Source organism: Phascolarctos cinereus, unplaced genomic scaffold (assembly GCF_003287225.1).
Source record: "Phascolarctos cinereus isolate Bilbo 61053 unplaced genomic scaffold, phaCin_HiC Scaffold_5;HRSCAF=322, whole genome shotgun sequence".
NCBI lineage: Eukaryota > Metazoa > Chordata > Mammalia > Diprotodontia > Phascolarctidae > Phascolarctos > Phascolarctos cinereus.
In genome coordinates this window covers 13,232,977-13,247,404 of record NW_027555958.1, presented here as the reverse complement: position 1 = coordinate 13,247,404, position 14,428 = coordinate 13,232,977, and the positions used below count along the sequence as shown (strand labels likewise).

At 49.5% G+C, this 14,428-nt stretch overlaps 1 protein-coding gene and 1 long non-coding RNA gene across 3 annotated transcripts in view; one reads left to right on the top strand and one right to left on the bottom strand.

Annotated features, from left to right (window-relative positions):
- Positions 1–4,452: 4,452 nt before the first annotated feature.
- LOC144457467 (uncharacterized) lies at positions 4,453–7,225 on the bottom strand. Its single transcript, XR_013486788.1, has 2 exons — positions 6,585–7,225; positions 4,453–6,487 (listed from the first exon to the last, which is right to left on the bottom strand). It is a non-coding gene; the product is annotated as an uncharacterized LOC144457467 (long non-coding RNA).
- A 215-nt stretch (positions 7,226–7,440) lies between these two features.
- The window catches only part of RNPEPL1 (arginyl aminopeptidase like 1), a 35,208-nt gene continuing 28,220 nt past the window's right edge, over positions 7,441–14,428 (top strand). The window contains exons 1-2 of one of the 2 annotated variants that reach the window (XM_078154661.1): positions 7,441–8,032; positions 8,075–8,328. In XM_078154661.1, the coding sequence (XP_078010787.1) occupies positions 7,456–8,032; positions 8,075–8,328 (831 nt within the window). In that variant the 5' untranslated portion in view covers positions 7,441–7,455. Of the gene's footprint in view, positions 8,329–14,428 lie in introns of both variants that reach the window. The other variant, XM_021005625.2, reaches the window with a different exon arrangement.

Genomic DNA, 14,428 nt, shown 5'->3' with positions numbered 1-14,428 from the left:
CTGCAAACTCATCTAAGAGTGCAGTACTGACTCCTCCACATTCAGTCCCTTCTACCTCACCTGTTCTCTGAAACTGAGATGAATTTGTAAGGCCTCTTTCACCATAGTCTCTTTCTTACTCCCTTCTCTTCAACCCCTTTTGGTGTGTCATGGATCCCTTGGGCAGCCTGGTGAAGCCCTTTCAGAGTAATATTTTTTAAGTGCTTAAAATAAAATTACCAAGGAAACCAATTTTATTGAAATACAGTTATCAATTTTTAAAAATGGTTCATGGACTCTAGTTGGGAATTCTTGCTTTAGACTCTCTTTTTAGGAATAGGACTTCTTGATGGAGACAGCTGGGTGTAGTAGGGAGGGCCCTGTATCCCAAGTCTAAGGGACTGTTCTTTAGTTGTTTCTTAATCCCTTGTCCCTTTTGATATCATCCCCTCTTCTCTTCAAATTTACACTCTACTCTTTCTTGCGGTCTTCCTTGACACCCCCAACCACTTCCTCTCCACTGGTGGAAGTTAGTTTGAAATCAACGGATTGTCTTACAACCTGGCCTCAACCTACCTTTTCAGTCTTACTACATATTAATCCTCTACATTCCATGATCCAGCCAAACTGGCCTTCTCCCATCCCTGTATTCTTTCAGTCTACATGGTTGTAGCCATTTTATATACAATTTCCCCAGCTCTACCCACTTCACTTTCCATCAGTTTCATATAAGTCTTGCAAAGCTTCTGTATTCATCATCTTCATCATTTGTTACAGCACAGGAAAATTCCATTACATTCACAGCCCACAGATTGGTCAGTTATTCCCCAACCATTGGGCATCTACTTTTTTCCACTTCTTTGCTATCACGAAAAGTGCCACTATAAATATTTTGGTGTATACAGAGTGTATGGAGCTTTTCTATTTTGTCAGTGATCTTCCTGGGATATGTTCCTAGCAGTGGCATCCCTTGGTCAAAGGGTATGGGCATTTTAGTTACGTTAATCACAAAATTCCAAATTGTTCCCCAGAATGTTGTTTCCCACAACTCTACCAACAATGCAATAGTGTTTTTCTTTCCACACCCCCTCTAGTATAGATTATTCCCATCTTTTGTCATTTTAACCAAATTTTCTGGGTGGGAGGCAAAACCTTAGAATTGTTGTGATTTGTATTTATCTTTCATTAGTAATTTAGACTTCATCTTATGAATATTTGATGACATGTTTAATTTATTCTTATGGATGAGATGGAAAGATGTGAGTTAGATAATAACAAAGATTTACTGGAGGGGCCAAAGAGTAATTCAAGGTCATCTTGGAAGGCCTCTAGAGCCCTAAGGCCCTGTCTTTGGCCCTCTTTTGTTTAAGATTTGTGTTATTGACTTGGATAAAGCAATAAATGGCATGCTTTATCAGATTTGCAGATGAAAAATTAAGGCAAGTTGTCAGATGACTGAGTCCCTATCCAAAATAATATATTTGGGTTAGTGCGTTGCATTGACCCAAATAACATGGTTTATTCTAGGGACAAATGAAAAGTCTTACACTTGGGTTTTAAGAAATCTCCCTCGTAAGTCCAAGGTGGGGGAGACAGGATTAAGAAAAATGCATCTGCAGGAGACCTGGAGATGTTAATGGCCAGAAGCATATGATGAATCACCAGAGTGATGGGGGAGCTGCCCAAACTGATCAGAATCTTAGGCCTCCAGGAGTGTCCAGGAAAGCGGGGTGCCCCCCACATGGTCTATCCTGGTAAAACCCTATCTAAGGGGGCTTTGTTCTGTTCTGGGAGCCACATTTTAATATAGACCATGATTAGCTAGAGAGTGTCCAGAAAAGAGGGACCAGGATGGCAAAAGGCAGTATTAGGGCCCATTGACAGGAGTGAGGATGTGTAATCTGGAGGAGAAGCCTTAGGAGGACTATGAGAACTGCCTGCAATGGGGCCATGGAAAAGCTGAAGTTGTGAGTGTCTCTCACCCCCATAGACAATCTGCTGCCAAGGCCCCACTGATTTCACCTTTCGACATCTCATCTCTAATTGGCTGTCCCTCAAGCCTCTCCTCGTCTCTGCCTCCTGACTGCCTTCAAGACTCAGTTCAGATTGGACCTGTTGCAAGAGACCTTTTCCAACCCTCCCCACACCCCACCCCCATTATGAGAGCTGTCCCTCTGAGATTTCTTTATATCTGCTCTTAGAATGGTCTGTCACTGACGCTGAAACTGTGGGATGTTTCATTAAGATCATAGGTTAAGAGCTGGAAGGGACCTCAGATCTTCTAGTCCAACCCTCTGATTTTATAAAAGAGGAAACTGAGACTCAGAAAGGTCACATGCCCTGTCCAAGATCACACATGTAGTTCAGATTGGAATCTAGGGACTTTGACTTCAGAGCCAGTCAGTGCTTTTCCACAGAAACACCCTTAGTAAGATGTCTACTAAAATCACTTTGCATCTGTGGTGTGTGTGCTCCTCTGAGGGCATTGTACTTGGAGGGGGTAGAGGTGGCACTGTCCCTCTTTGTCTCAGCTCAGGAGGTGCCTTGGCATCAGCAGGAATTTTTTTTTCCTTAACAGTATTTTTTTTCCAATTATATATAAAGATAGTTTTCAACATTCATTTTTGTAAAATTCTGAGTTCCAAAATTTTCTCCCTCCTTCCATTCCCTCTCCCCTCCCCAAGACAGCAAGCAATCTGATATAGTCTATACGTGTACAATCATATTTAACATATTTCCACATTAGTCACATTGTGAAAGAAGAATCAGAACAAAAGCGAGAAACCACAAGAAAGAAAAAAGAGAGAGAGAAAACTGTCCACTTTGATCTGCATTCAGCCTCCATAGTTCTTTCTCTGGATGTGGTTAGCATTTCCCATCATGAGTCTTTTGGAATTGTCTTGGATCATTGCATTGCTGAGAAGAGCTAAGTATCAAAGTTAGTCATCGCACAATGTTGTTACTGTGTACAGCATTCTCCTGGTTCTGCTCACTTCACTCAGCATCGGTTTATGTAAATCTTTCCAGGTTTTTCTGAAATCTGCCTGCTCATCATTCCTTATAGCATAATGGTATTCCATTAGATTCATATACCACAACTTGTTCAGCCATTCCCCAATTGATGGGCATCCCCTCAATTTCCAATTCTTTGCCACCCCAAAAAAGAGCCGCTATAAACAGTTTTGTACACATGGGTCCTTTTCCCTTTTTTATGATCTCTTTGGGATACAGCCCTAGTGGTATTGCTGGATCAAAGAGCATGCACAGTCTGGTTGTCCTTTGGTCATAGTTTCAAATTATGCTTTAGAATGGTTGAATCAACAACCAAGAATTACCTACCCAGCAAAACTGAGTATAATCCTTCAGGGGTAAAAATGGACATTCAGTGAAATAGAGGACTTCCAAGCATTCCTGAGGAAAAGACCAGAGCTGAATAGAAAATCTGACTTTCAAATACAGGACTCAAGTGGAACATGAAGAGGTAAACAGGAAAGAGAAATCATAAGAGACTTAGTAAGATTGAACTGTTTACATTCCTGCATGGAAAGGTGATATTTATAACTCATGAGACCTTTGTCAGTATTAGGGTAGTTGGAGGAAAACAATTATATGTATGTATATATAGACAGGTAGATAGATAGATAGATAGATAGATAGATAGATAGATAGAGGGCACAGGGTAAGTTGAAGATTAAGGGGTCATATCTGGAGAATAAAATTAAGGGATGAGAGAGGATTATACTCAGAGAAGAAGAAAGGGAGAGGTAGAATGGGGTAAATTATCTCACAAAAAAAAAAACAGAAAGGAAAAGTCTCTACAGTGGAGGGGAAATGGGGGAAGGTGAGAGGGAATGAGTGAATCTTATTCTCATAGGATTTGGCTTACAGAGGGAATAACACACACTCAATTGGGTATGGAAATCTGTCTTACCTTACAGGAAAATAGGGGGAGAAGGGGACAAGAGAGCAGGGGGATGATAGAGAGGAGGGCAGATTGGGAAAGGGGGTAATCAGAAGTAAATACTTCTGAGGAGGGACAGGGTCAAAAGAAAGAATAGAATAAATGGGAGGGCAGGATAGGATTAAGGGAAATAGAGCTAGTTTTTCACAACATGTCTACTATGGAAGTGTTTTGCATAACTGCACATGTACAACCTATATTGAGTTACTTGCCTTTTCAATGAGGGTGGGTGGGGAGGGAGGAAGACAGAAAATTTGAAACCTAAAGTTTTAAAAACATATGTTTAAAAACATGTTTTCACATGCTACTGGGAAACAGGAAATACAGGAAATGGGGTACAGAAGTCTATCCTGCCCTACAGGAAAATAGAAGGGGAAGGGGATAAAGAAGGGGAGAGATAGAAGAGAGAACAGACTAGGGGAAGGGATATTCAGAATGCATGCCATCTTGGGGTGGGGGGAGGGGTGGGATGGGGTGAAAATCTGGTACTCAAAAATTTGTGGAAGTGAATGTTGAAAACTAAAAATAAATAAATTTATTTAACAAAAATGGTTGAATCAGTTCACAACTCCACCAACAATGCATTAGTGTTCCAATTTTCCCACATCTTCTCCAACATTTATCATTTTCCTTTTCTGTCATATTAGCCAGTCTGATAGGTGTGAGGTGGTACCTCAGAGTTGTTTTGATTTGCATTTCTCTAATCAATTGTGATTTAGAGCATCTTTTCATATGATTATAGGTAGCTTTAATTTCTTCATCTGAAAATTGTTCATATCCTTTGAACACATCAACTGGGGAATGACTTGTATTCTTATACATTTTACTCAGTTCTCTACATATTTTAGAAATGAGGCCTTTATCAGAAACACTGGCTTTCGGCAAGAATTTAGCAAAGCTTTGTTGAATGGATAGGGCAAAGAAGAGCCCCAAAGACCTGGTCTTCGTGGGCAGTAAGAGTGAAGTCACAAAGGGCAGCCATGAAATATCTCTTGGATAAGCTCCTTGGACTGGTCCAAGGATCGGGAAATACAGAAGCTGAGCTAGAAGGGGCCTTGGAAGCCAGCCAGTCCAGTCCCCTTCATTTTGTAGATAAGGAACCTAGGGCTCAGAGAGATTAACCGATATAAGGAGCATGATGTTGCATAATCACAGGCCTAGTGATTTCCTAGTTTTACAAAGTAGGAAACTGAGGCCTGAGGAGGTGAAGTTACTTGGTCGTATGTGGCCCAGCTGGGGTTTCCACATTCATCATCACAGTATCGAGGGTATCTTTTCTCTAAGTGACCTTGGACAACCAATGTCTCCCAATATGAAAGGGACTGGGCAGACCTGGAATTTCCTTGGCAGAGGGAAGTCATGCCAAGGAAGGAGACTCCCTCTACCAAGGCGGGTCAGCACCTTTCCTTGAACTTCAAGTCTTAGAAGCAGCTGGTAGCACAGTGAATAGAATACGGGGCCTGGAGTCAGGACAACCTGAGTTCAAATCCAGCCTCACACATTTCCTAGCTGTGTGACTGTGGGAAAGTCAAGTAATCTGTCTGCCTCAGTTTCCTCATCTGTAAAGAAAGGATAATAATAGCCACTCCCTCACAAGGTTGTTGTGAGGCTCAAATGAGAAAATATTTATGAAGTGCTTAGCACAGAGCCCGCACGCAGTGAGCTCTTACTAAATATTAATTCTCTTTCCTCAGATGACCAGAGCCCCTAGAGGTTGTGATTTGTCCCAGGCCACCCAGTCTTTAGGAGTCAGAGATAGGGCTCTAATCCACATCTCCTGGGCTTGAGACCAGCTCTTTATCCAGAACCATACCCTGCCTCTAATCCTAATTGATCTGAACATCAGAAGAAGACTGCAAACTGGTGCTCCCAAAGAGGATGAAGGTGGTGATAGCTGCTATTTCTACTGGCAATAGTTCAAATCTGGCAGGTGTATGACCCTGGGCAAGTCACCTAACCCCATTTGCCTCAGTTTCCTCAGCTGTCAAACGATCTAGAGAAGAAAATGGCAAACCACTGCATTATCTTTGCCAAGAAAACCCGAAAGGGGTCATGAAGAATTGGACTTAACTGAACAACAATAGGGTTTAAAGCCTGGCTCTGTAAGGGAGGTGATTTATTTTGTGCATTTTCCAGACAGGAAATGGAGGCTCTCAAGAGATCTGTCCAGGGTTACATGGAATATAGGAGGTGAAAGGAAACAAGTCTTTTTGACTCCAAACCCAGGTGTCTCTTGGAATTAGGCTACCCCTCCTTAAAGAAAGTATGTCTGAGGTGCTCTCTAGATGGTATGACCTTAGTACATTAGAAAGACAAAACAAAACAGGCCTGATTGCTGAAATCCACAGGCAGCTTTCTAGCCAAGAACTCGGAGTTTTTGAATGCTTTCAGTCAGCTGTTGTGGGGAGGGGAGATGAGAGGAACGGAAAAGCAGTGTGGTGGGAAGAACAGCGGACTGAGTAGAGGTCAGGAGTCCCCCTCCGGAGGCCCATTTGCTGTCTGTCTCTGGGCAAGTCATTTCCTCTCTCTGTGCCTCAGTTTCCTCATCTGTAAAAGGGAGGGACAGTAAGATTTGGATTACAGGACCACTTTCCCAAGCAGTAGAACAATGATCTTAGCCCAAGTTCTCTGAAGTGAGACTGACGTCGTCAGGAGGAGCAGAGCGCGTTGGTTCAGACTGTCAGAGACGGTCAGAGGTCCAATTCCCTTATTTTACCGTACAGGATGCTTTATCCAGGGCCGGCTTGGGAACGGGGCTTGTCTCGGAGCCCAGGCCTCAGGTTACCTCTCTAAGTAAGCAGCGGGACCAGGATTTGAACGTGTGTCCTCATGTCACCCGGGACACCAGACTGTCACTAGGTGGCTTCTAAGGACCCTCCCAGGTCCGGAGAGCCCATAATTCCCTTGGCTCTCTGTCTCCAGCTGCCACTCTCGGAGACCCCTGATCCCCGGGGCCCGTCGGTGAACGTAGAGCCGGAGGAGTGGGCCAGGCGGACAGACGCGCCTCCCCAGGGGCCGGCCCTTCTCCTCTTCTCCTTCCTCCTCCCCTCGCCTCCCCCACTTCTCCTTCCCTTCCTTCTCCCCACCCAGCCGGGCGCGCGCACAGGGCCCCAGGGGAGCACAGCCGGCCCTGGGCTCCGCGGGGATCCGGACCCGGGAGCCCACGCCTGGGCCCGGCCATCTCCGCGCCGGAGACTTCCGGGGACGGTCTGAGCAGCCTGGGCCGCCCCCGCCTCCTCCCCGCTCTCCGCTCCCGGCGGGCCGCAGCCCCGCCCCGCGCCCCGCGCCCCGCCTCCGGCCCCCGGCCCCGGCCCCGGCCCCGCCCCGCCCGGCCCCGCCCGGCCCCGGCCCCGGCCCGGCCCCGGCTCCCTCCGGAAGGCCCTGCCCGCCCATGGATTTCACATAGCGCCGGCCCCGGCCCCGGCCCGGCTCCGGCCCGCCCGGCCCCGGCTCCGGCCCCGGCCCCCGCCCCCCGGCCGCGCCCCCGGCTCCGGCTCCGGCCCCGGCCCCGGCCCATGGCGGCCCAGTGCTGCTGCCGCAAGGGGCCGGGGGCCGCGGGGCCCGAGACTGCGGCGGCTGCGGCCGCGTCTGCTGCGGTGGCGGCTGCGGCCCCGGCGGCCGCCCCGGACGTGGCCTCGGCCGCCAGCTCGCAGCTCTTCCGCCTGCGCCATCTGCAGCTGGGGCTCGAGCTGCGGCCGGCCGCGCGGGAGCTGGCGGGCTGCCTGGTGCTGGAGCTGTGCGCGCTGCGGCCCGGGCCCCCGGCGCTCGTGCTCGACGTGCACCCCGCCGTGCGCCTCCACTCGGCTGCCTACCGGCCCGCCGCGCCGGGCCAGCCGCCCTGCGCCTTCTCCTTCGCGCCCGACCCGGACCCGGACCCGGACCCGGATCCGGACCCGGACCCGGACCCGGACTCGGAGCCAGGCCTGAGCCCGGCGCCCCGCTCCGCCGGCGAGCGCCCGGGCCCCGCGCCCTGCTGCGCCCCGCCCCGCGGCCTGGACCCCGCCGAGCCGCCAGACCCTGCCCTCGGCCCCTGCCCCGACGCCGGCCAGCCACCCGAAGCTGTGCTCGGACACTCCTCCGACGCCGGCCAGCCTCCGGACCCTGTGCTCGGCCCCTGCCCCGACGCCGGCCAGCCTCCGGACCCTGCGATCGGCCCCTGCCCCGACGCCGGCCAGCCTCCAGACCCCGAACCCCCTCCGGCACCCAGCCCCCCGCCGCCCCTGCCCACTTTTCCGGGCGCGCCGCCGGGGCCCTGCCACCCTCTGCTCTTCCGGGTGGAGCCCTTCACGGACTACGGCTCATCCCTGACCATCAGCCTCCCCGGCGCGTTGCAGCCCCACCAGCCCTTCCACATCGTGCTTCGGTACACCAGCAGCGACGCCCCCGCCGTGAGTATGGGGAGGGCGTCACACGGGGAGGGGGACACCAACCCCGGTGGGCCGCCTCAGCAGCGGCCTGCCAGCCTGCCCGCCCCTCTGCTCCAGGCTCGCCTAGGGACGCGGCACCCCGAGGTGGAGGGGGAGAGAGGTTGGCGGCTGTCAGGTAAGAACTCCTCCCCACATCTCCGGAGGCCAGATGACCTCGGTCTTCCCTTTTTTTTTTTTTTTTTGAGAAGAGCTGGAGCATCTAGCATTGATATGGCCCGGAGACCCTGGGGGACTGCCAGGCCAACCTCGAGGCATTTTTATGAGGAGGAAAGTGAAGCCCAGATGGGGGTCGGGGAGGGATTTGCTGAAGGTCAGACAGGTAGCCAGCTGCAGCAGAGCTCGGGATCTCGGAATCCCGGTTCTGGGGCTTTTCGGGCTGGGTGTGGTTGGGTTTGCCCTAGAGCCTGGGGTGGGAGCTGCAAGTGTCCAGGGCTTGTCAGGACACGAGGCAGTGGCAGGCGCTGCCGGCCTCCCCTGCCCACTGGCCAGAGGAGGCCCAGGCTTCCCAGGAGTGGGGGTGGGGAGGGGAGCTGCGTCTGACAGCTTGTGGGCCAGGCCTGCGGTGTGCCATGCATACTTCCGCCTGCCCAGGATCACCCAGGAGCCCTTGCAGGCGGCCGGGGCGGGCAGAGCCTCCTGTGCATATCCCAGCCTCCCATGGTGCCTGAAAGGGCCCGTGTGGATCCCGAGGCGGGTACCCCTACCCTTTTTCAATTCCTATGCAAAAATGGATCAGAGCAGTAACTTCCCAGGGACTTGACCCTCTGAAAGGCCCAGATTTCCTAGCATCAAGCCAGGATGGGGGAGTTTCAAGGGAGAGTTTGACAGTTTCAAGGAACCTGGAGGAGATTGCTGTTGAAATGCATTTTTCGAAAACCAGCTTCATTCTTGGTTGGGAGAGAACCAGAGACAGAACATGCCCCTCCCCCGGGGCATATTTCTGCAATCTAAAATTATTTTTCTAAATGGCTCATCTGTTGCTATTGAGAGTGAGGGTGTGAGGCACAGGGTGGTACTTGGCTCTGCCTGGTATCTTCTCTTAGGCTGAGCCCTTGGCCCTCTTTGGACTTTGGGGAATCACCAGCTTTGCTGGGCGGGGGCAGTGGGCAAAGTTCTAGGCAAACCATGGTCTCTAGGGTCCAGAAAGGGCATCTGTTGGGGCTTTTTTTTTTTTGAGTTTTGTTTTTGGTTTAGAGAAGTCTGGCATGTGTTTGGTGGGTGGGGTTCCTGGCACCCTGTGGGAGAATGAGCCATGGGGTAGATATGGGGCCGCCTCTAGGAGGGCTATGGCAAAAACCACTCCAGGGTTCCTTAGCATCCTAGATGGTATTAAGGATCTGACAAGATCTGGAAACCCTTCTGCAGGGCCTCTCCTGCCCATCCCCCCACCCCCCAAACTGCTGGATTCTGCACATCTCACTGTCTCCTCTAATACCCTGAGCTAGGCAAGTTTGTAGGGAAAGGCTGTCAAATCTGAACAATGGACTTATCTTCCTCTTATCAGAACTGAAGGGAGAGCTACTGCTTAAATAGCAATAAAGTAGGTTTGAATATTTCAGGGGTGGATCAAGAACCATGTACTTAATGCTAGAAGGGACATCAGAGGCTTTATAATCTGACCTGCTCATTTTACAGATGGAGAAACTGAGACCCTAGGAGGTGAAGTCATTTGTTTGAGGTCATCTAGGTAGGAAGTAACAGGTAGGATTTGAACCCAGTGCTCTTTGTACCATCTCACACTGGGCTGAGGGGGAGGCCTTCTCCCATCTCATTCTGTGTAGGAGTAAGGTCTGAGGATGTGCAGCTTGGTTGGGTCAGTGAGCAAATGAGGCCAGCTGGTCGAGCTGGCACTCACGTTCCTAGCCAAGCCTGTCACTGCCTGTGAACATAACTGTGTCTGGAGAGGTGGGTGAGCAGCCCTTCCTTACTCATGCCAGCATGGGGCAGCCTGCCCTGGTGTCAGTCAGCCCTGTGTGTGGCCCTGGGAAGATGACTTCTGTTTCCTTATCTGTAAAGTGAAAGGGTAAAACTTGGCTGCCTCCAAGGCCCCTTCTCATTGCAGGCTGATGAGCCTATGAATGGCATTCTACAGTATTATAAAATCAATTCTCCTAAGCAGTACAATGGAAGCTTGAGAACAAAGCTTTTCCCCGCTTTGTGTTTCTAGTGACCGGCGCACGTTAACATTTTTTCTTTAGTTTGACTTGTGATGTGTCAGTTTAGGAAATTTGCTGGCAAGGAAATGCCCTTTACCAGTATACAGCAGCATCTTCTAGTCTTAGAACACTAGGAGGATTAAGTGACTTGGCCAGGGTCACACAGCCAGTGTATGTCAGACACTTGAACCTAGGTCTTCCATGCTCTGAGACTGGCTCTTCACCAGGCTAGGAGTCAGCAAATTACAGCCCATGGGCCAGATCCAGCCAGAGCTGGCTGATTCTTGCCAATATTAATGTTGTTTGTGTTCCCTAGGGGCAGTTTAAATCCCAAATCTTGATGCTAAGATTTCCATTTTAAAATCTGAAGCATCCATTTAGAAAACAAAAGCCTTAGCCTTGGAGTTTGCCCTCCTGACTCATTTCCTCCAGCCAGATCTCTGGTGTGGGGCCAGCCCTTTCCTTCTTCTGTGGGCTCCGTGGTAGCTCAACTCGCCCGAGCTGCCTCTGTTCGTCCAGTGCCCATCTCTGCGGTACCCAGGGGCTTCTGGCACTCAGGGCTGCCTGGAGTGGACCAGCTCAAAGCAGGAGGAAGAATCTGGCTTCTTTTCTCCCTTTAGGATGGTGTCCACGTGTAACACACACACTACACACATTGTAGATTGTTCACCAGAGGCTTTTTAAAGGCCCTGAAAGAGATGGGCCCGGAGACTCTGGACCAAGAGAACCCTTCAGCCCATTCTCTGGGACTGACTAGAAGACACACGGGACCAGGTAGATGCTGACAAATGTTTGGGTGAACCATCATACAGGAAGAACCTCTCGACGTCTTCTGGGAAGGGGCAGGTCCGTGAAGTCAGGCTTTTCAGTGGCTTTTCACCTGGATGCTGGGAGCAGACTGTGGAATCTCTGGGATCGCCTCGAGATGGGGTCCAGCCTGCTTAGGAGGAAAGGATGGTGTTTTTTAATCACTTCATCCCTGGCACTCTGCTGGGCCTGTAGGGGCTATGGAAAGGCAAAAATCAAACAGATCCTTCCCTCCTCACTCCGCCCCCCTCCCAGCCTTTTTCTTCTGTAGCATGTACACATATCTGTCAACCAACCCAGAAACACTGATTAAGCCCCTGTGAGGTGCCAGGCAATGTGCTGCATGCTCAGATGCAGACAGAGTGAAAAGTCGCTGCTCTCAAGGGGCTTACGTTCTACTCAACTGTCAATCAACCAGGAAGAACCTGTGTGGCACCTCTAGTTCCAGACGCTCTGTTTGGTGTGCAGATACAAAAACGGAACACTTCCTGGCTTTAAGGGAGAATATTGTATATAAAAAATGCAAAGTCCACTCAGAATGATACAAAGTAATTTCGAGGGAGAGACTGTGTTACTAAGGGAATCTAGATTAGCCTTGTCTAGGCAGGTGAGTGTGATAAAGCAGAAAGCCCAGTCTTGTCGTTTTACAGATAGCGATACTGAGGCCCAGAGACTGGACTTGAATTGCCCAGGGTCACATGGCTAGAAAGCATCAGAGCTGGCAAAATTCCAGAAACTGGGTGGCCCTGGTACCTAGTTTTTTCACTACTGGGACCCATATGTCTAGTATATTCTTGGTTTTGTTTTGAGGCAATAAGGGTTAAATGACTTGCCCAGGGTCACCCAGCTAATAAATGTTAAGTGTTGAGGCTGGATTTTTCAACTCAGGTCCTTCTGACTCCAGGACTGATGTTGTACCCACTGTGCCACCTAGCTGCCCCTGTCTAGTGCCTTTTTAATGGAAGACACAGCCTGTTGCTTCTCCTGGCTCACGGGAGTTCATGTTTGCTCCTTCTGATAATTTGAAAAGAAGCCCATGTCAGAAGACGTGGCCACGTGGCTGCCTGGAGCATATTTTGGGTTCCTCAGCTGCCACCACCCCACGTACTTTAGGTGGGTCTTGAGCACCACTCCCTCTGCATGCCCAAAGGCAAGGGATAGGTGGGGCTGCTGGCAACCAGGCCTTCTGCCCATCCCTTCTATGACTCCAGAAGTGCCCTGGCACACATCCCCTTTCCAGGGAATCCATGGAAACCTTTGGCCCCCTGAATTTGAATTGACCGCAGGCTGCGGACCCCTTCCCTTTAGCCAACAACCTGCTGTCTTGTTTTGTTTTGTTTTTCCTTGAAAGTGGAAAAATTCCTTTCCTTCCGAGAAGCCAAAGCGCACGTGGCCAGCCTTTTTTAAGGCAAAACATCCCCTGTACTGAGGCTCACTGGGACAGTTTGGCAGTGCCAGGCCCTTGGTTTGTGTTAGCAATAAGGGCTGGCACTACCCGGTATACATTTGACAGGCTTACAATGTTCAGTGGGTGGTGCCAAGCGATGCTGAGCCAGAGTTACTGTCCTTTCTGGCTAGGCAGACTTCAGTACACCAGAGACAATAGAAATTGGCCCTGGAAGTGAAAAAGATTTCTGGGTAGGGAGGAATGTACAGGATGGTGGTGATATTGGAGGTGGGGTATTTTTAGATTCCTGACTTGCTGTCCATCTGAAAGCATGTGGTGCCACTTCTACCTAAAATAATGAAGTCAGTGTGAAAGGAAAGAGCCATACAAGCTTAGAATCTGTAGGGACCTCATAGATGAGCTGGGCCACTTGGTGCCAGGGCAAAAAGCCCCTCAGTAATATTCCAACAAGTGGCCTTCTGGCTTTCGATTGAAGACCTAGTGAGGGGAGAATCCACTGTTCCCAGAGGCATCCCATTGCCACTTTTGGGCAGCTCTGACTGTTAGAGATTCTTTCCTTTTTCCTTTTCAGCTGCTGTATCAGACTCCTGATGTACCGAGTTTGCTGGCCCACTAAAACCCCTAGATCTTTTTCAAACCAACTGCCTTCTCTCCATCTTTTTCATGAGAATGGCATGAGAAATTATCAAATGCCTTGAAAAAGCCCAAGTAGACTAGATGGCATTCCTTAATCTCCCCTTTTTAAAAAGGTAATAAAGTTAGTCTGGCATGACCTAGCCTTGGTTAAGCCATGTTCTTTGTGGTCACTGCTTCCATTTCTAAATTTTCATGAACCATCCCTTTATATTCGTTCTAGAATGTTTCCAGTATTTGAAGTCAACCTCAATGGTCTATCATTTGCAGACTCTATTTTCTCCTTTTTTTAAAAAAAAATTAGTACCTTAACCCTCCTCAACTCTCTTTGGATCCTCCGTGACCTTTCTAAAGTCTGTCAGCTCTTTTCAGTAACCTGGGCCTGGTGCCTTGGACTCCTTAAAGGTAGCCAGGTGCTCCCTTTCTGTCTTTCTACTCATCTTGAACATCACCTCCCTATTATCTACTTTTGTTCTATCCTTGGCAAGGAGAACAGAAGCAAAATGTGAATTGAGCAGCTCTGACTGCCTTCTCCTCCTCATCGATCACCATTGTCCTCCCCTCTCCCTTGTCCTCTCCCTCCTTGGAGCCTCCCCTTTCCCCTAACAGAGTACAAGCCCCTCATCTTCCCCCTTGATGTTGTCAATTTTCTTCACCAACCTCCAGCCTTAGAGTTTTAGTACACCTGATGGTGTTCTTCTTTTTTTTTTTTTGGCTAGGCAGTAGGGTTAAGTGACTTGCCCAGGGTCATACAGCTGGTAAGTGTCAAGTGTCTGAAGCCAGATTTGAACTCAGGTCCCCCTGACTCCAGAGCTGGTGCTCTATCCACTAGCTGCCTCACCTGATACTGTTCTGATAGGACTATGTCAGCCTCTATTATGGGCCCTCAGTTCTGTCTCTTACACATATATTTTATTTACTCATTTCTTTGAACAGATTCATTCAGATTTTTGAAAGATGAAAACATTAAAGCAAATCACAAAATGATTACCTACTCTGTCCTGGGGATGTACAAATAATTGAACTCCCCAATCACTGCTCTGTCATGCCTCCATTC